Consider the following 20,120-nt stretch of genomic DNA (forward strand, 5'->3'; position numbering starts at 1 on the left):
CCATCATTTCAGAGAATGACCATGATCTCAATTGAACGTAACTACTTAATCTTCTTTTTCATAATGAACTTATTACCACTTCCACAAATAATGATTACCTGTGCTTACACCACAAATGTAATCAAAGAGCTGATGAACTGGCTTCTGAGTAAGTTCAACTAATTTTCGCAGTGTCTGAAGAGCAACCAAACCCCTGTAGAAAAGATAAAGGTAAAATGAGAATTTTTCTCTCAAGAAAAGTTATTGAATAAAACAATCCTAAAATTTGCCTTTCTAGCTTACATTCTAACATGAAAGTTAATAATATAAGTTAGCATCAGTAAAAGTTACTTAAGTTCTGGGCAGCAGGTTAGCTCAGTTGGTTAGAGAGCGGTGCTCTTAACAACAACGTTGTGGGTTCGATCCCCAAATGGGTCACCGTGAGCTGTGCCCTGCACAACTAGATTGAAACAACTACTTGACTTGGAGCTGATGGGTCCTGGAAAAACACATTTAATTAATAAAAGTTTAAATAAGAGTTTCTTAAATTTCAAAGATCACTTTTGAAAATCCAGTATCTAAATAATAGTATGAAATCTGTGCTATAGCAGCATGTTTTTAAATTGATGATAATATCTCTTTACACTACAAAGATATCCAGTGTAAGATTTTTGTTGTTGTTTAAACACCTCAACCGTGGAAAATACTTTAAGCCTCCAATCACCAGTTTTGGGATGCCACATATTGGTTTCTTCTCTTACCAACGTAGTTGGTCACCTATGCTTCTATACGTTTTGGTTCTATGTATTCCACTAGTCCTATTTTTAAGCTTTCTTTTATTCATTTTTTAAAACTCTCAACAACCTTAGGACAATGCTCTGCATTAAGGATGTATTAATTTATGCTGTATTATTCATTTCTGGATCCTTGTCAAAGGCCACAAATAGCTTCATGATGAATGTGAAAGATGAAACAGTCTAGCATGCTAATAGGCTAATTCAGGGTGTAACACATGGACAATTCTTTTCTTTTAAATGTTTTAAAATTTATTTTTCAATTACAGTTGACATACAATATTATACTAGTTTCTGGTGTACAGTATTGTGATTAGACATTTATATAATTTATGAAGTGATCACCCAATCTAGTCCCCATCTGACACCATACATAGTGATTACAATATGATCGACTATATTCCCTATGCTGTCTGTACCTTACATCCCCGTGACTATTTTTATAAGTAGCAATTTGTACTTCTTCACCCAACCCCCAACCCTTCGCCCATCTGGTCATCATCAGGTTGTTCTGAGTTTGTTTTGTTTGTGCATTTTTTGTTTTTCAGATTCCACATATAAGTGAAATCATATGGTACTTGTCTTTCTTCATCTGAGTTATTTCACTTAGCATAATACTCTCTAGGACACAGACGACTCTTAATACTGGGAGAATATACAGAAATAATGAAACATTCTAATCCTAATACAAAGTATGGGGCAGAGAAGTTCTGGAACACAACGACAGTCAGATACCACAAAACAAAATTTAGAGTGCCAAATTGTGCTTTGATACTGCTAACAGGAAGTCACCAGAAAATATTGTAAGATGAAAGCAGAAAACAAAAGACGCTCAGTTGTGTGCTTTTTATTTACAAGAAGTAATGTGGATCTGAAGAGTGGTAAGAGAACATAAGATGGCTTATAAGAGACACATTATGAATTCAAGGTAAGACACGAAGAAGTAAAGAAAATGTTGGATAATCTATGTTTAACAATGTAACCTCTGTTACTTATAAAAAGAAAATAAAACATGAACATATATGCACATAGAAAAACAAAGATTAGAAGAAATAAATCAAAACATTAAACATAATTTTGGAATTGTGAGCTATGATTTGTTTTGTTTTTCTTCATATTATTCTTTTTTTCTCCCGTTTTACTTGTATAATAAGGAAATAAACTAAAAGTGCTGTATTTATAAATTAACTCAGGATGAATTTAAAAATAAATATATTAGCCAGGTTGATTTTATATGCCTTACACTGTACCAGCGTTTCTTATACAAAAGAAATAAAAGATACGGATTTTCTCATAAGCCCCCATAGCTTACTCCTTTCAACACAAATTTCCCATTCTGGCTACTTTCCCATAGTCCCCTAAACCAACGCTTCTCAACAGCAGCACTACTGACATTTCGGGCTGGATAATTCTTTTTGTACTGGGCTATCCTCTGCACTGTAGATACTTAGCAGCGACTCCCATCTTCTCACTAGATGCAGCGGCAGTCCCATTCCAACCACCACAAATGTCTCCAGACACAATGTCTTCTAGGGGGCAAAGCTGCCTCTAGTGGAGAATCACGGATGTAAGCCCACCTTCATCCTAATCCACCTCTAGGTTTTCCTGAACATCTTCACTTCAATTTCCTCCCTATACGGCTATCAAAATTACCATTCCCCAGTCAAATACTTGTAGGTCACAAACCTCTTTTCACTATACCTCCCTCACTCTAAATAGACATTTGAATGTCCTTTAATATTCTTCTTTCAGATTTCTACTCAAATGTTACTTGTTCAAAAAGAAGTTAATCATGATCGCTCTTTAAAATAGCACTGTTACTTTCTATCCCTTTGCTTTTATTTTCTTCATAGCAGCCATTGCTACTCAATTTTTTGTTGTTTGTTTCCTATTTGTTTTCTCTTTCTTCCTCTAGAATACTAGCACCATGGAAACTTGGATTTTTGTCTGTCTATTTACTGACCTAAATCAGTATTTAGAACATGGTAGGCACTCCAGCTGACTCAATGCATGACACCATACCTCCCAACTCCCCTGAACTTAGGGGCAGAGAGGACTCGGCTTCTTCCGATTCCTCAGTGAAAATTCCTTACTCACTTAACTCCACTTTCCCTACTTCTCATCACTTGGAACCGATTCTATGAATTAGAATGATTCTCTCCAGTTCATTACCACTTTATCACATGAATGACGTTCACTTTCTTGGATTATTTCACTTCCCTGAGAAATAAACGATCTTCTAAGACTTTTTTCTTAGTCAATTCCATCTTTAATTGCCAAGTGAGCACTTCGAAATGGAGTGTAAAACTTTATATTCAACATGTGCAAAACAGAACTCCTCCTCAATACCAAGCACCTTCTCCCCTATCCGTGCAATTCTGTCCTACTCATCTACAGGATGGACACTTAGAGTGGTCTCGACCTGTTTTCATTACATCCAGTCCCCTTTTTTCTTCACAATTTTTTTTCTTCACATACTGTTCCTTCTTCTTGCTTCCGACTTGCTACCATCCAAGGTTAGTATTTTACTGTCCCCGCCTAGATTATTAAATAGACTCCTTCTCTCATCACTTACTCCTTCACATTGGTGTCAAAATTTACAGGACTTAGCTTCCATATAGGACTACAGAATTTAACAAAAATATAAGGGTAGTATTTTAAAATACAGAAGAGCTGACTGGCAAAGTAGATATACCAGACAGTGAAGTTGGAGAGGTAAATTTGGAGGGAAAGGTCCATAAAACTATGACAAAGAATTTAACCAACAAGTAGGAAGGAACTAGAGAAACTAAGAATAAGAAGCATGGTTGGATTGCCAGTAAGAATGGGGCTTGACGGTAAAACTATCTCCTTCTGAGCTAAGAATGCATTTACTATTTCTTACAGCACAAGAATTGACATCTGCAAGTGAAGACAAAGGACGTCAGGAAGTTATTGATAGAGTCCTTTTAAAACCATCACTTTACTAAATGACTCGTTGACTGATACATATGGGTAATACAGTAAAAGAAAGCTAACATTATAAAATATTGCCAAGATTTTAAGAGAATCTTGGTTGATAAACTGTTCTAAACTATTAAAAAGATCTGAAAAGACCAAACTAAAATATAAATACTAGGTCAAATTAAAATAAAAGTAAATTCAGATACATATTAAAGAAGCTCTTAGATTGATAAAGAAGTAAATTATGGAAACCTATTTCATGTTTTATTTCAAAACTTTGAAATTACAGCAAATTAATTAAAAAAATACCTCCTATGGCTTAATTAGAGGTACAGTTGTTAAAAATCGTATTTCTAGCCTTACCTTGTTCCTCCACCATCAATTGTGAGAATGCGAATTCCTCTTCCTTTCACTGGATCCACATAGCCAATTAAAGCCAAAATTTCTCTAACTGCAGCCTGAAGAGTTTCATCTTTAATTTGTCTCAATCGCAATAAATATGGAATAATTTTTTCCTATATTGAGAAAAGATATTTTGTTGCTTTCGTCAAATCAAAAGTGAAAATTTTTTATTATTTTTAATAAACATGTTGACCATTATGTGCAATCAATGTACCAGTATTTATTACTTTCTCTGTAATCTTAAATGATATATTAGTGCTTGACATAGTAATGTTAAGATCTAGAATATATCTGTCCTAATATCGAGGTCAAAAATTAACCTCTATCCAAGCATTTCCTTTAGAAAATGCAATGCTTTAAACAATTAAAATATAATTTACTTAACACAAATTTACAAAAGATTAGCATTATAAATTGTAGAATATTTTGTCTAAATCCTAAAGTTAAGAAGATGAAACTGCTTCATACGTAATGAATGTAAACTAAATTTGTTACTGAAAGAAAAAAACATCTTCTGTACATTGCACATGGGATACAAGGGTAGCTCATAGTGAAATATGAATAAATGTTAATAAAACTACAGTAGAAAGCAAAAGCTGACCACCACAGTTAATTAGTTTACACAAAACTGACACTTCAAGATCTAAGTGTTCAACTTCATATTGTTGATCAGAGACAAGAGCTTAAACCCTAGGGTTCTATGCTGAGTTTATGAAAGACTCCCTATGTTCTATACACAGAAGCATCTTATCTGGTCAGGAGCCCAGGTTTAAGGTTTAAGGGAATAGCTGAGTGGCAGATATACTTTTGCTGTGAAACCTTCAGTAAATCAAGTAACTTCCCAAATGCATCACTTATTTGTTTTTTAGGATAAATCAAATCTGAAATACTACTGTTCTAAATTTTTCCCCCTCCCCTCCCCTCCCCTGAGGAACCTGAGCGATGGTAGATCACGGAAATGTGAATTTCCATGTTTTGTTAGGATAGAATGGTATCTTTCCAAGAACAACTATAAAAGCTTACTAAAACACAAAGTGCCATCTTTGGTTTAAAAGCATCAGAGAGCTGCTGAAGAAATAAGAAGGGTGGGGGGGCACACTAAGAATCTGGAAAGGGGATAATTGCTGGGAAATGAGTTCATAAACTATATCTTTTTCCTCCCTTGAGGCATTTGCTGAATGGGAGAAGAAACAAAGTATTGAAAAACTGGGCTTGGTTCAGACAAAAAGATATAAAATCAGGGACAGAGGAAACAGTTGATCATTTAGAGTCTCAAAGGTTTGAAGCCACAAAAATGAAGACTTGAGGGTACTCAATCACAAGACTGCTTTCACCTCAAGATATTGGTGGAGTCTTTAACTACGAGGTGTGATCAAAAGACATGGTGAATGTTTAAATAAAAAAAAAAATTTATTACAGTAAAAGACATACTGCCATTTATCTCCCTCAGAATACTCCCCCTCTCCTCCAACACACTTATCCCATCGTTCTTGCCACTCTCTGAAGCAGTTCTGGAAGTCCTCTTTTGTGAGTGTCTTTAGTTGCCCTGTCGTGGCTGCCTCCATGTCCTGAATCCTTTTGACTTTGGTGAAGAGCTAGAAATCTCATGGTGCCAGATCCAGTGAACGCAAAGGCAGTACTCCTCAGAACAGCGCAACTGGACGGGACAACTAAGTTTTGAGTAGAAGAAACCTGTGGCATTTTCTGCTGAAATACTTTTAGCCTGATATAGCAATGACAAAGGAAGCCTCGTCCAGAGATACAGGGAACAGGATCAAAGTAGCCACCACATGGAAGTACACGGTCTTGGAGTCACCCAAACCTACAGCCCACTTTGCATGAGTGACAAATTTCTTTTGTACTAAGCTGCTAAAATTTTGGTACTGTTTTGTTATTAGAGCTTAACTCAGCCTAATCTTATACAAATAGATACAAACACATTACAGTGGTAATCTTGGGGTAGTAAAAACATGTTATTTTTATTTTCTAATTTTTTCTTTTCCTTTTTTCTAATTTTCTGCAATGTCAATGTGCTGCCCGTTTTAAAAATAATAAAAGTTACTTTTTTATTTAACAAATAGTGAAAGGAAACCACCTTTACCACCAACAATGAAAATAATGATCAAAGACAATTTCCTAGATACGGCTGCCATCAATGCAGTACATAAAATATATTATATATACACAAAAGGAGAAACTAGGTTTTTTTTACAGCAGTCGATATCAAAGACAATTGCTTAGATAAAACTCATATACATGATTTATAACAAATAATTCCACCCTTTTTAAAAAGCTCAATTCTTACAGATGTGAGGTGGTATCTCACTGTGGTTTTGGTATGCATTTTCCTAATACCGTGTTTCCCCAAAAATAAGACCTAGCTGGACAATCAGCTCTAATGCGTCTTTTAGAGCAAAAATTAATGTAAGACCCGGTCTTATTTTGCCATAAAACCACGTCTTTAATATAATATGTAATATAATACAATACAATATAATACTGGGTCTTATGTTAATTTTTGCTCCAAAAGATGCATTAGAGCTCATTGTCCGGCTAGGCCTTATTTTCACAGAAACAGGGTAGCTAGTGAAGTTGAGCATTTTGTCATGTATCTGTGGCCATTTGTATGTCTTCTGAGAAGTGTTGGTTCAGTTCCTCTGCCCATTTTTTAATCAGATTTTTTGTTGTTGTTGTTGAGTTGTATGAGTTCTTTATATATTCTGGATATTAGCCCCTTATCACCTCAATAAATTTAATTTTTTAAAAAGCTCAATTCTTAATAACAAAAAATTTAGTTGGCAAAGTTCACATGACAGCATATTTGCTAATGTGTCTTATGCAATTCACTGTTAGCTCACTGTTAGTGAGATGTTTATAATTTAGGGGAAGAGTGAGAACTTCTTTCAGACTCTCTAGATTTGCATTCATAACTGACCTGACTATACATTCTTACATCACATTTCTCCTTAGAATTGAAGGGTCCTTAGATTTGGGACCAGTTATGCAAAATAAGAGTCCTCAAAATTTCTGTTAGCAAGAATATTCATTCATAATAGACTAAAGCTGAAAACTACTCAGAAATCTATCAATAGTACAATGAATAAATAGTGATACATTCAAACCATTAAACATAAAAGCAACATGAACGAAAGATCTACAAATTCCCAGAACAGTGTGAATGATTCCTACCAACATGCTGAATGAAAGAAAAAAGCCTGTTATAACATTTTACATAATACACAAAATTGGGTAAAACCAATCTATGATTACTTTTTGGGGGAGATTGTGGCACGAGGGATGCTTCTGAAGTGCTGGTAAAGTCTGTTCTTCAACTGGGTCCTGGTTACATGGACGTGTCCAGTTTCTGAAAATTCACTGAATTTTATACTTATAACTGCGTGTGTATTATATTTCAATAAAAATTTTTAAGAGGTCTTTAAAATATGTAATTCTATTTTAGGTCTCTGATTTCAGTATATCACTGAAATGTTCAAAGGAGTTAAATGCATATATCTATTTTGAAAATTTATCTTTTAGGTAAGAGATTACATATATATGAAAGATAATCCCAAATTTTATGAACATGAAATTCTAAAGTTTAGTCATTATACTGTATGTATCGTACAATATAAAACTACAGAAGGGTGCATTATTCAAATAGTTAATTTCTCAGCAAGATGGTCGTCAAAAAGTTGAAAATGTGAACGAAGTTAACTTACAGTTTTCTGAATAGCAAATTAAAAATAAGCACTGATAAAATGTTAACATCATTTATGTCATATGGTATTTTTAAATTGTTCATTAAATGTTACAAATAATCCCAGAAGTACATATATAAAGAGACTCGGCCATATCATTCATATTTTATAGCATTTCTCTGAAAACAGTCCATTTTAAATGGGTCTAAATTATCTTCACTAATTTATATTTGAAAGAATTGAGGCAAAGAAAAGCCAATATACTGAGATTTAGCTTCATTTTAAAATGTTTAATCTCAAAGTATAGATATTAGTACTAAGAGCATATTTTATAGCACAGAATAAAAGGGTACATTTATCATAATGTATATCAGAGAATAAATGGGGCAATTACTGAATATATTACACATCATACATGACAAAAACCACAAAAATATTTAAATAATGAGAAGCACTGCCTTCTCCGTTTTAGAAGGTTTATTATTATTTTTATTCTGAGACAAAATCAAATTAAATAAATTAAAATTACCTTGACAGCCACTCCTTTTCCTTCAGGAAATTCTAGAAGATGAAAAGTCAGTTCTTCAACTCTATTAATGCAGAGTTTTGGGTCAGTTGTTCTTCTTAATGCCTGAACTAATGCCCGGGTTCTGTTATCAATACTCACTCTTGCAATAATCTAAGACATGTTAAAACACGTATGATTAGAATATGAAGCTGCTCTAGTAATATTAACAAATGGTTAAAGTTTCTAAGGTCCCATTATGAAATAAAACATAAATATGAGAAAAATTAAAACTTAAACCCACCCTGAATAACACTTGCCTTTTCTCGCTGAAGAGATAAACGCTTTTTCTCCTCTGCATTTTTCTCTTTGCTGACAGCATGCTCAGCTTTAGTAGTTTCTTCCTGTTCTTCTGACTGACTCTTTGACTCATACTTTAATTTGGGGACAAGTCCACCAATATAACCACCTACTAAAGCTTGCATACCTTCAGTGGGACGAGAAAGAAAGTTAGCAATACTTTGTTTAGTAGAAACTGGAAGAACCTCAGGTGTCCCATGTTTCGGCTTGTCCACAGTACATAAAGAAGATTCTGAGTCTAGCTTTTTATCATTCAGAACACCAGGATCTGGAGAACTGGATTTCTCTTCTTCAACCTTTTTATCTTCAAGTTCTGACTTGTCCTGGAAATGTTTATTTTCCTTTTTCTGAGACATTTTTTCCTCACGTTTGAAGTATGAATTAATATGATTGGATAAAAAGTAGAATGACTCTCCAAATTTTGTGGTTATACTGTTTGTGTCATGAAAAAGGCTTTGTTTACTGGTATCTTCGTCTTTATCTATAACGTGACTTTGCTTTACGGGAAAAGAGCTCTTTTCTGTTGATTTGTCACTATATTTTTTCAGAGATTTGATGGTCTGTTTAATGTTTTTCTGTTTTAACCAATCATTATCTGATACTTTTCTTAAAATTCGAGGACTTGGCATAAATTGAGCTAAACGTGAGATCATTTCATTCTGGTTTCCAAAAACAGCCTTTGAAACAGAATTCAAAGTACTTTTAATACGGGACATACGAATGCTCACTTTTGTCAGTCCCTTGGGAGCAGAAGTGCTAAGTTTTAAAATCCCAATATGCAAACCATCATTGCTTGGAGTGTAGCAGTGCTTACTGCAAGAATGTGCTTCACTTTTGGTCCATTTACATCTTATTTTGCTTGTATGGAAACCTCTTTGTAGATTGATGTGGCTTATCCTCCAGTGATGTTTAGGTGAGCACAAGAAATGTAGTTGCTTGCTCTTCTGCTTCCCACAAAGACTTCGCGCATTACTAAGGAGGTAAATATATATATCTATAGTCAAACTAATAGACATAACTTAAAAATCACTTATTTTCTATATGTTTTGATTTTCACTTCATTCCTGAACACTTCATTTAAGAAACGCCATAATTCATGGCTTACCTGAAATGGGAAGGAAAAAAAAAAATTAGGATTCAAGGTAAAATTGAAACAGTATACAAATAAAATACACTACTACTTAAACTAAACTTGTTAACTTGTCTCAAAAAAAGAGAATAATATATTTACATTATGGTTGACAGATTTCACTTTTAAGCTAACAAAAAAATTCATCTTTCAGTACAGATGTCAATGAAAAAAGAAAGCAAGTAGCAGGATGCTTTATGACCACTCATTTAGAGAAGTTCCCGATAGATAAATTTCCCTACAACACATAATTAAATATACAATTTAGATACTAAATTGTTTTTCTTCCTTATTGATAAAGTCTTAATAAGTTTACGTGACACTAGACTTTAAGTTCTTTGAAGCCAAGAGTCGGGTCTTATATTTCATTCACTGTAAACCATTTATAACCATTAATCTATAGTAAACATGTTGCTAGATGCAGACCAAAAGGACAAACAGGATACTGAGGAACTTACAATCTAGAGCTAGAGACAGCCGCATAAAGAAGATTTTACTACCTAGGAATAGTCCTTATTAAATTGAGGAATTCAAACTAGAAGCTGTGTGCAACATCTAACAGACAAGGGGTTCATAACCTCAACATAAAAAGAACACAGAAGAAAGATTAACACAATAGAAAAATAGGCAACATAAACAGGCCAGTCACAGAAGAATAAATATATGAAAACATTCTTCACATCAAAGAAAAATGCCCAAAAGATATTTTGTTCTTTCAATTGGTAAAAATGTAAATGATTGATAATATCCAGTACTGATAATGGGCTGGAGAAATGGGACACAGAGGGTTACCTGACAGTATCTAATGAAATATTAAATGTTAACTATCAAATTTAAAGGCACATATTCTTTGATCAGCAATTCCCACATTAAAAATCTATACTATAGAAATACTTGCCTAATATTGCAAAGGTATATACACATAATCCCAGCAGCATTGCTTGAAAGAACAAAACACTGAAAAACAATTCTACTAGCAAGGGATGTCTTCTAGCAAGGGATGGTTTAATAAATTATGGTACATACATACATACAGTAGATTTACCATAGCAGTTAAAGAGAACCAGATGATCTGCATATACCAACACATCCTTCATACAGAGTACAGTGAAAAAGGCAAGCTACAATGCTATATGTACTATTCACACATTAAGACAGACCAATATAGATATTATGTAATAAAAGAAAACAAAAACCTACAAATGCACTTTAAATCTGTGTCTCACGCGCGTGCACACACACACACACAGAAAGGGAGAGATTGAGAAAAGGTAAGGACTAGTTTATCTATTCTTGTGAACTGAAACGTGGGATCAAAAGAGAATGAGGTGAAGGGCTTTTATTACTTTTGTAATCTCTGAATTTTTTACAATGAGCAGGTATTACTTTTGTAATCAGAAAAATCAAAGAGTTTAAAGCACTTTAACAGATGGCACCTTGTAAGACAAGATGAGAGTAGATATCCAGGTAAGTCCAAAAAAAGACTAAAAACTGGGCAAAGTTAAGAAAAAATTCATCACATGGTAAAGATAAGAAGAGAAGGAGAGAATTCTGGGTAACGGGAAAAAGCATTTAAGAAAGCATATACAATATGAGCAAAAATTGCCAAGTCGTCCAGTTTTACTCCAGGACCAGGAGAGAATAATGAGGGAAAAGAAGAAGAGCAAGTTGCAAAGATAGTTTGGATGAGATTATGAAGGGTCCTATAAATCTTGCCAAGGACATTAAAGATTAACTGTCAATAAAGTATTTTACGCAAAGGGATGACATTAGAAAGATGATTCTAGCAGATCTGACAGAATGGAGTAATGGGACAAGACTGAGAAAGACAGAAACCAAGAACCTACTGTGACTGCTCAGAAGATGGCAGTCTAAATTTAGTTCTTTCTAAATTGCATGTGAGCACATTATCTTAAAATACGCAGTTTTACAGAGGGGAGGAGAGAAAAGCAGCAACCTACCTGCCCTCCTGACTCTTCTGCACTCCTCAGGACTTCCAGTCAATGTAATAAGCTAAAGTAATGTAAAAGCTCTACAATCCCCAACACAGAAATACTTTATAAAACACAATTAAAGTACTTGTGGATAAAAAGCCATGCTCAAAATCAAAATCGGGCTCCTACAACTCAACAACAAAAAACAAATAATCCAATTAAAATGGACAAAGGACTTGAACAGACATTTCTCCAAAGATGATATACAAACTGCCAACTAGCACATGATCAACATCACTGATCGTCAGAAAAATTCAAATCTAAATCAAATGACATATCACCTCATACTCAATATGATGACTACTGTAACAACCAGAAAATCCAGATGATAACAGGTGCTAGGATGTAGAGAAGCCGCAACACTTGAATGCTGTTGGTGGCACAAGAATGGGGCAGTCTATGGAAACAGTCCGGTGGCTCCTCATAAAATTAAATACACTATCAGCAATCCTGTTTCTGGGTATACAACCAAAGGAACCGAAAGCAGGGTCTCAAAGAGATATTTGCATACCTATATTCATAGCAGCACTATTCACAAGAGCAGAGGTGAAAACAATCCAAATGTCCACGGACACATGAACGAACAAAATGCAGTATATAAATGCAATGGAATATTATGCAGCCTTGAAAAGGAAGGAAATCCTGTCACATGCTACAACAAGGACAAACTTTTAGGACATTATTTTAAGTAAAGTAAGCCAGTCACAAAAGGACAAATGCTGGTTCTGTTTACATGGGGTATCTAGAGTTGTCAAATTCCTTGACAGAGAAAGTAGAGTGGTAGTTACAAGGGGCTGGGGGAAGAGGGCAAAGGGGAGTTGCTGTTGAATGATTATAGAGTTTTGGTTCTGCAAGACGAAGTGCTGGAAATCTGTTTAACAACAATGTGCATGTACTTAAAGCCATTGCACTACACACTTAAAAATAATTAAGATGGTAAATTTTATGATATGTGTTTTTTAACCACAATAAAAAACAAACAAAAAATAGAACAATAGTGGGAAGCCCACAGTTGAAGCGGAATCGCAGGCCTGGATCTGCAGCCACATCACCTGGATGGTGCAGAGGCCCTAAGCAAAGGAAAACTAGCCAGAGCTGGTGAGCCCCATGGGGCCTGAGCCAAGTCAACACAAACTACCACGTCAGGGCATTTCCAAAGCTCAAGGCAAATGGAAGTCCCACACTAAGCCACCACCAGTGAAACTGAACTCACAAAGATTACAAAACTTGTAAGGAAATGAACCATCACCTCGAGAGAGAGGATCAGCAAATTTAGCCAATAGTAAAATGTGTAACCATGATTTAAAAATAACAGAAAAAGTTAAGCAGATTTACAATGTCAATGATATAACAGAGGGAACATAAATTAGGAGGCAAAAAAGGGATTTGTACAAAGAGTGAACAAGAAGAACAAAATTTTAGAAATGAAAACTCCAGCTACATGCTAGTTACTAGACACACCTATAATATAATGACAAAGAACAATTGAAAACAAAAGAATGTGGGAAATGATATATCACGTCTATATTAATAACAATACAAGGTAAAAAAGCACTTTAACACAAATTTAAGGTAAAAGCATTAAATAAGGATAAAAGAGGGATACTATACAACAGTAAAAGGAGCAATCCATTTACTTACTTGTATTAAACCTCAGGTAGTACTCTAGGCCTTGGAGAAGAAGACAATTTACTAACAAATAAGTAACGTAATGTATAATATCAGGTAGAGAAGTGCCATGAGGAAAAGTAAAGCTGGAAGTTGGGGAGGAAGGGCACAGAGAGTGCTATTTTAGTTGATTTGGTCAGGAGAAGAATTGAGTTGACATTTTACCGGCCACCCGACTGAAGTGAGGAGGAAAATTATTAAATGTATCTGAGAAAAAAGCATTCAAGGCAGAGGAAAAAGCAACCAAGGCTTTGGAGACTGGAATGGGCTTTGTCTATTCAGGAATAGCAAGAACAACAATGTGGTTAAAAGGAAGTAAGAAACGGGAAAAATTGTAGAGATGGGCCCAAGAGTCAAGCAGAAGACAGAGCGATATAAGCCTGGACTAAGGAATCTATATGGTTTCTTTTCAATAAAATATAACCGTTATAACTAATCATGAATACACCTATCAACTTAGCACTGAAATACAGTATATAAAGCAAAAAAAAGGAACAATTACAGGAAGACGACATTTTCATGATTATAATATTTTAATACACCTCTCTAGAAACTGTAATTATCAAGCAAAAATTACTAAACATAGAGAGCTGTCAACAAAATCAACAAGATTAATTTAGCTGCTCCCACATCACATCACCAGTAAATGCAGGTAAGAGTTTTGAGAGTAAATTCAGCTGAACAGACATTATATTGCCAAAGTATAAACAGAAGAATGTAAAATGGGAGGTGCTACCAACAGAAAAAAGATCAGGGAAGGCTAGACTACCTATTTATAGGACAGTATAAACACAGTGAAGGTATAAATAGAAGAGGCTTAGACCAACCTCTAGGAAATGGAATTGAGTTCTAACTAGAGGAAATAAGGCAATTGCTAGGTGGAGGCTCCACTGAGGATGGAAAGAATGAATTTACAGAGGACTTCACTTAGTTATTACAATAATGTAGGCATAAAGTGACAAGGGTTGAAATTAAGAGAATAGTACTGTAAAGGAGAAGGTTACTCTAAGCCACACTTTGAAAGTGGGGAAACAACAAAACACAGGACTTGGTGACAAGGAAGTATGGGGTAAGGAGAGGGAGGTGTCAATCCAACTTCAGGGTTTTTGATCAGAAACACAAGGAGAATGCCATTTGTGAATATGAAATAACTGGGAAGGGGGCCAATTTAATATGAAAGAAAAATCTCTTGTATTTACAGGACGAAGTAACAGTGGAACACTCAAATGGAGACGTACTCATAGGAACATAGGAGTTATCAGCACAGTGACAGGTGAAACCATTAAGACTGGCTTTACCAAAGAAAGATGTATGGTAATTCTTGAGAATCTGGGGTTCATAGAATCTGACAAAAGCTCCTCTTCCTTGAAAAATGCTTATTTGAATATATACACTGTATTTTTCCATGATATTTAAGGATATTCATGGACCTACTAAAGTATCTTTTGGGTTTTAAATTTCAAAACTCTATTTTAAAGAGAACAAGGGTAGAGCTTTGCCGGCCATCCAGAGTTAGAAAGAGGAAAGGAAACAAAACAAAAAAGAAAACAAAAGGAAACAAAGCATAGGAGAAATAACAGTCTGAAAAAAATCAGGGCAATGGAAACCAATACAATAGCAAGTTCTAAAAAAAATGCTGAATAATGAATAAAGTAAAACATAGGGCTCCGGAGGGAAAGATTAGAACTAAGACATGAAGGGATAAAAAGGTGTCCAGAGCCAATAGTTCTCTCTCTGACCTTCTCATAAATATACATTCCACAAATGAGGCAATATGTACCCTTCAGCACAATTCCTGTCATTACTAAACCAAAAACAAAACAACTCAAAGTACAAGCTGTACTTCTTTCAACTTTGCATGTGAAGCAAGTAAATACATAAACTAGTGAAACTGATCCTTTCATTCAACATCTCTCATTAAAAGGAGACTACTTTCCAGATTTTAATTTAGATCTCATATAGAAATAGAAAAACAAGATGTACATTGAGAAAAAGTTTGACGAAGTTACGAAATCAGAACATTTTCTTACATTGACAGTACAAGTAATTTGCACAAGCAATTTTAACAAAACAACTACAATGAACTTGAAACTGCTTCCTAAGAGGCATAAACTCTCAGTTCAGTTTAATGTACTTTTAAAAAATTCTCAGAGTTTGAATTCTTAGTATTTCACGTTTTAAACAGCATTTTCTTGATACACTGAAACAGTTTTGTCACCTCTGAAATATTAACAATCAGGACTATGAAATCGGGATGCAACTATTAAAGGAAGTAAAAACAATAGTTCAAATAGGCTTGTATGACCGTCCCTTATGACACATCTCTTTGTTCTTGGAGTCACCACGTTTCTTTAACGTTATCGTTGTATTAAACCTAGAAACCAAGTTCCTCCCAACTTGACAGAAATGACAATGACCCGAAGCACTGCAACACAACGATTCATAGTTTCACCTTTCAAACAGCACACCCCTGAATCCACTTTGGCAACAGCAGACAGGGACAGCCTTAAATGTGCTGGGGTTAACAAGAAATCGTTGATAAACAAAACTATCCAGCGGTGGAATCACCTGGTGCAGCGACCTTCGACACTGACGTAGGACGGGGAAACCGTGTGACAGTCACCGAGGAACTGCTGGAAAACCCTCGAGTCCGGAGGCAGGAAAACAGACGCTGGGAAACCAGGCTGCGCCGTGGGGGTGGGACAGGAAGCGCGGGCGGGACCAGAGAAACCCAAACACTGCGCGTCTGGCCGCGACCCCCGGCGGAGGCGGGCCACCGCGCGCCCACCAGCCCCAGGCCCCGCGGGTCCTGCCCGGTCCCCCTTTGGAGCCTCGGCCGTCGGGCCTCCCGCAAGCCGGGCGTCCACCCGCCCTCTCCCCCTGGAAGCGCCCTCGGAGGAGAGATCAGGAGACCCGGCGACCGGGACAAGGCTCGGGGCTACCGGGCTGCCAGCTTCCCGGCCTGCCATCCCACCTCGGCACCCAGCAGCCACTCACCCGGACGCAGGCCGCAACCACTCCGGCGGCAGTGGCGACGCGACTCTTCCCGGCACTGACGTCCACTCGGGTGGCCCCGCATCAGCTGAGCTTCCAAAGCAAACCGAAGAGCAGCAGCCGGGAACCACCTCCTCCCCAGCTCCGCCCCGTCCAGCGGAAGTGACGCGCACGCTGTCCGCGGCCCCGCCCGCCCGCGGGGAGCTCTTCCGCTTCCGTCCGGCTCTGCCTCCGCTGCGTCGCCGCTCCCGCCCCGTCCCCGGGCATGCGCAATAGAGCGTGACTGGGCGCCAGGCGGGCGGCTGCCTGCTTGTGCCCGGGGGACGCGACCCGGAGGCGGGCGCCAGGAGTTTGTTTTGCTTTGTACGCTTGTTGGCGGGCCTCGGTCTTTTGCGGCTGAGCTAAGCCTCGATCTCCACGTCCTTGAAAGCGCTGTCCACGCTTAGCTCGGTTCTGCGTTACTAACCTCCTGGGGAGTAGTAAGCACTCTCCATTCTGCCACCATCCTGGAAATGGCCACCTGGACTAAATGGCACTGGAACGCACTTTCAAGTATATCACATTGGAAGTTAGCCTGTAGAATCAATACATAGCGCCCCAGGAAGGTCCTGCACGTAACACTTAATATTTTTCTGACATTTTATGCATACCAGGTTAGCAAACTATAGATAGCCCCTAGGGCAAATATTGCCTACCACCTGTTTTTTTTTATATCAGTAAACTTAGTAAACTAAACTAGTAAACTAAGAATGGTTTAACCACCATTTTTTCAGTGGTTAAAAAAATAAAGGTTTTCGGACATATGACAGTGACGTGAAATTCAAATTTCAGTGTCCATAAAAAAAGTTTTATTAGAACATAGCCATGCCCATTGTCTTATATGTCAAGCAGCTTTCATGCTGCAGAACCTAATTTGGGTAGTTAGAACAGCTTCCTTTACTCACTTGAATTGACCTTGCAAATAAGTTGAGGTTAGGAAATGTAGAAAAGTAATCATCACTAGACCTCAAACTCAAAATGTTACTGGTTACACAGAGTTAACAGGAGTGGGCAGGATGGAACAGGCGAAGAGTTAACAGGAGCAAGTTTGTAAGCTGACAGGAATGAGCTTAAACATTAACTGCTTGGCTCTGAATCTCCTGGCTAGCACTGCAGCTGCATTCATCATAGATGGGAACAGGACAGTTCCCAATAGCAACAGCAAACCGACATCCATCATAGATGGGAACAGGACAGTTTCCAGGAGAAGACAATTGTAATGGCAGCCCCACTGCAAGCTGACAAGCAACCTGCTTAGAAAAATATAAAACCCAAGCACTCCTTCCCATTGGGGCAGCTGTCCCTATCGGGCTCTGTCCTGGCAAAACTTCCCTTTGCCAGATCTGTCTCTCTCTTTGACTTTCAGTAAATCTTTTCTCACTCTTGTAGAGTCTCGTAAATGCTTTTACATTCTGCGAATGACCAGGGGTTAATTCTACACCAAGACAATTACCAAGACTGTCACTCTCTCCCCCTAGACCTACTCCGAGTATTAAGCTTTAGCCTCCTATTAGATTATTGTAGTCTTTTAGGGGGAATTGTATGAGCTACCAAACATAGTGCTAGACTGATTTATTATTGCTATTATTATTATTGCTATTATTATTTTAAGGTGAGGAAGCCAGTTTGCTTGTCTTTTGGGGCACAAATGGCTGGATTGTGTACAACATAATGCCTGATGAACCCCTGCAGTACATAATCCAGACATATTATTGAGCTATATACAATAGCTAAAATACATATGCACAAATTAAACTTTAGAGGCATATAGAAGTATCTTTAGTTCTGGAGAGATGCTTCTCCCTATTGTTAAAAGAAAAATTATTCTTATACTTCAATCTAGTTGTAGGGGGCGCAGCTTGGCTCCAAGTCCAATAGCCGTTTTCAATCTTGGTTGCAGGGGGTGCAGCCCACCATCCCATGCGGGAATTGAACCGGCAACCTTATTGTTGACAGCTGAGGCTCTAACCAATTGAGCCAGGCGGTCGCCCCGAACTTCATTTCTTTAGAGTGCATTCTGTTTTGATCCAAGCTAGCTTTGTTTAGCCTGGACTCCCTTGCATTCTTTCCCCAGATCCTCCTGTCTTTACATATACAGTATGTCCACTCCTTTTAATCATTAATCCCTAGGACATGAGGTTCTGGTCAGCATTAGACTCACTTAAGAATAAAGCTTCCAGTCTATCAACCATAAACAGGATGTAATAACTAAATCTCAAATTAGAATAAGGTTTTAGTCAAACGAAGATAACACCTTGGCCTCAGTCATGTTTCCACTCCAGACCCATGAAGGCAGAGCGGCCCCACAAACCACATCCCTTGGAAACCAGTCCAAACAGTGCCATGACTGACACCATGACCTGAAGCCATGATTGACTGCTCCCTGCCTTGGCCCCGACCAATCAGTAGAGTCCCCAGCCCCAACTCCCACAGTAACCATGATTAATGATTTTTCCCTTATGTAATCGAGCCACTAGAGGCCACCAAGGAGCCAAGTTTTTGAGAGCACAGGCTCTCCTGTGTCTCTGGGCTTGGCACAAACTTCTTAAATAGACCTTTACTTTCTTTGCTGCAATTTCCTGTTCATATCTTTTTGGCTTGGATGTCCACAGGCAAGCGGACCCTTTGAGTCTAAGGTAACAAATGTCCCCTTCTGGTGGGGGATGTTGATAATGGGGGAGGTTATGTATGGGGCAGAGGGTACCTGGGAAATCTCTGTAGTTTCCTCTCAATTTTGCTGTGAACCAAAATCCTCTCTAAAAATTGTCTTTAAAAAGAAAATTTTTAAAAAAGATAGCCTTATCTTACTACTTCATACAGTAAGTTATTCCTTCCATTTGTTCTTACTTCTCTTAGTGCTCTGGATGCATGATATTTTAATTTATTTGTTTATATGGCTATGAGTTTTCTGTAGGCGGGGAACATAGCTACAGTTGTATTTCCTGGACCTAGCATAAATACGCAGCAAATAGTAGACTCTCTACAATTCTGTAATGTTGAATTGATTTTTAATCTTATTCAGATTACTGGTTCATAAATTAAAGATGGAAAATAAAACCCATTCATGATTCATTTGATGTTGGAAAAAGGTTTAAAAAAAAAGAAAGTTTCAGTTAATTTCAAACAAAATAAATTCAGTAGTGTGTAAACAGATTATCTTTTTAATAGCAGACTAATACTTAACATTTACAAAACATCATACTCTGAATGATGTTAAATATAGTAATTATTGTTTAGATTGAATCCAAAGTGTTCCAAGATTTGTGCCTAAGAAGCCATAAGCTCAAAGACGCCGCCAGGTGGCAGAATGTGGGCCATAGGTTTATTGAGACTTACAGACCAGGAAAGTCTCCAGTGGCAATCTGGAGGGATAGCACTCGGCACACAGGCAGAGAAGAAGCAAAGTTTATATAGATAAAACAAATGGAGAACATTCTGTGAGAGAAACCATCTGGCAGGCCCTGATGGCCTGCTCTCCTACACACAGTGTCCCAAGTAGCCGGGGGACCTTGACTGCCGCCCAGCTTATATGACTGTGGGCCAGGTCCTTACAATGTTCAAACCTATATTCTTTTTCTGCTAAACAAAATAGACATCCGTATTGCTCCTATATCA

At 37.2% G+C, this 20,120-nt stretch overlaps 1 protein-coding gene across 1 annotated transcript in view; it reads right to left on the reverse strand.

The window, feature by feature from the left end:
- Positions 1–16,624, reverse strand: part of PNPLA8 (patatin like domain 8, phospholipase A2) — a 52,211-nt gene extending 35,587 nt beyond the window's left edge. The window contains 5 exon segments of the mRNA XM_081079720.1: positions 99–193; positions 4,080–4,231; positions 8,346–8,495; positions 8,642–9,786; positions 16,470–16,624. Of these exon segments, the coding sequence (XP_080935846.1) occupies positions 99–193; positions 4,080–4,231; positions 8,346–8,495; positions 8,642–9,697 (1,453 nt within the window). The 5' untranslated portion in view covers positions 9,698–9,786; positions 16,470–16,624.
- Positions 16,625–20,120: the final 3,496 nt, after the last annotated feature.

Source organism: Rhinolophus hipposideros, assembly GCF_964194185.1.
Source record: "Rhinolophus hipposideros genome assembly, chromosome: 18".
Classification (NCBI taxonomy): Eukaryota; Metazoa; Chordata; class Mammalia; order Chiroptera; family Rhinolophidae; genus Rhinolophus; species Rhinolophus hipposideros.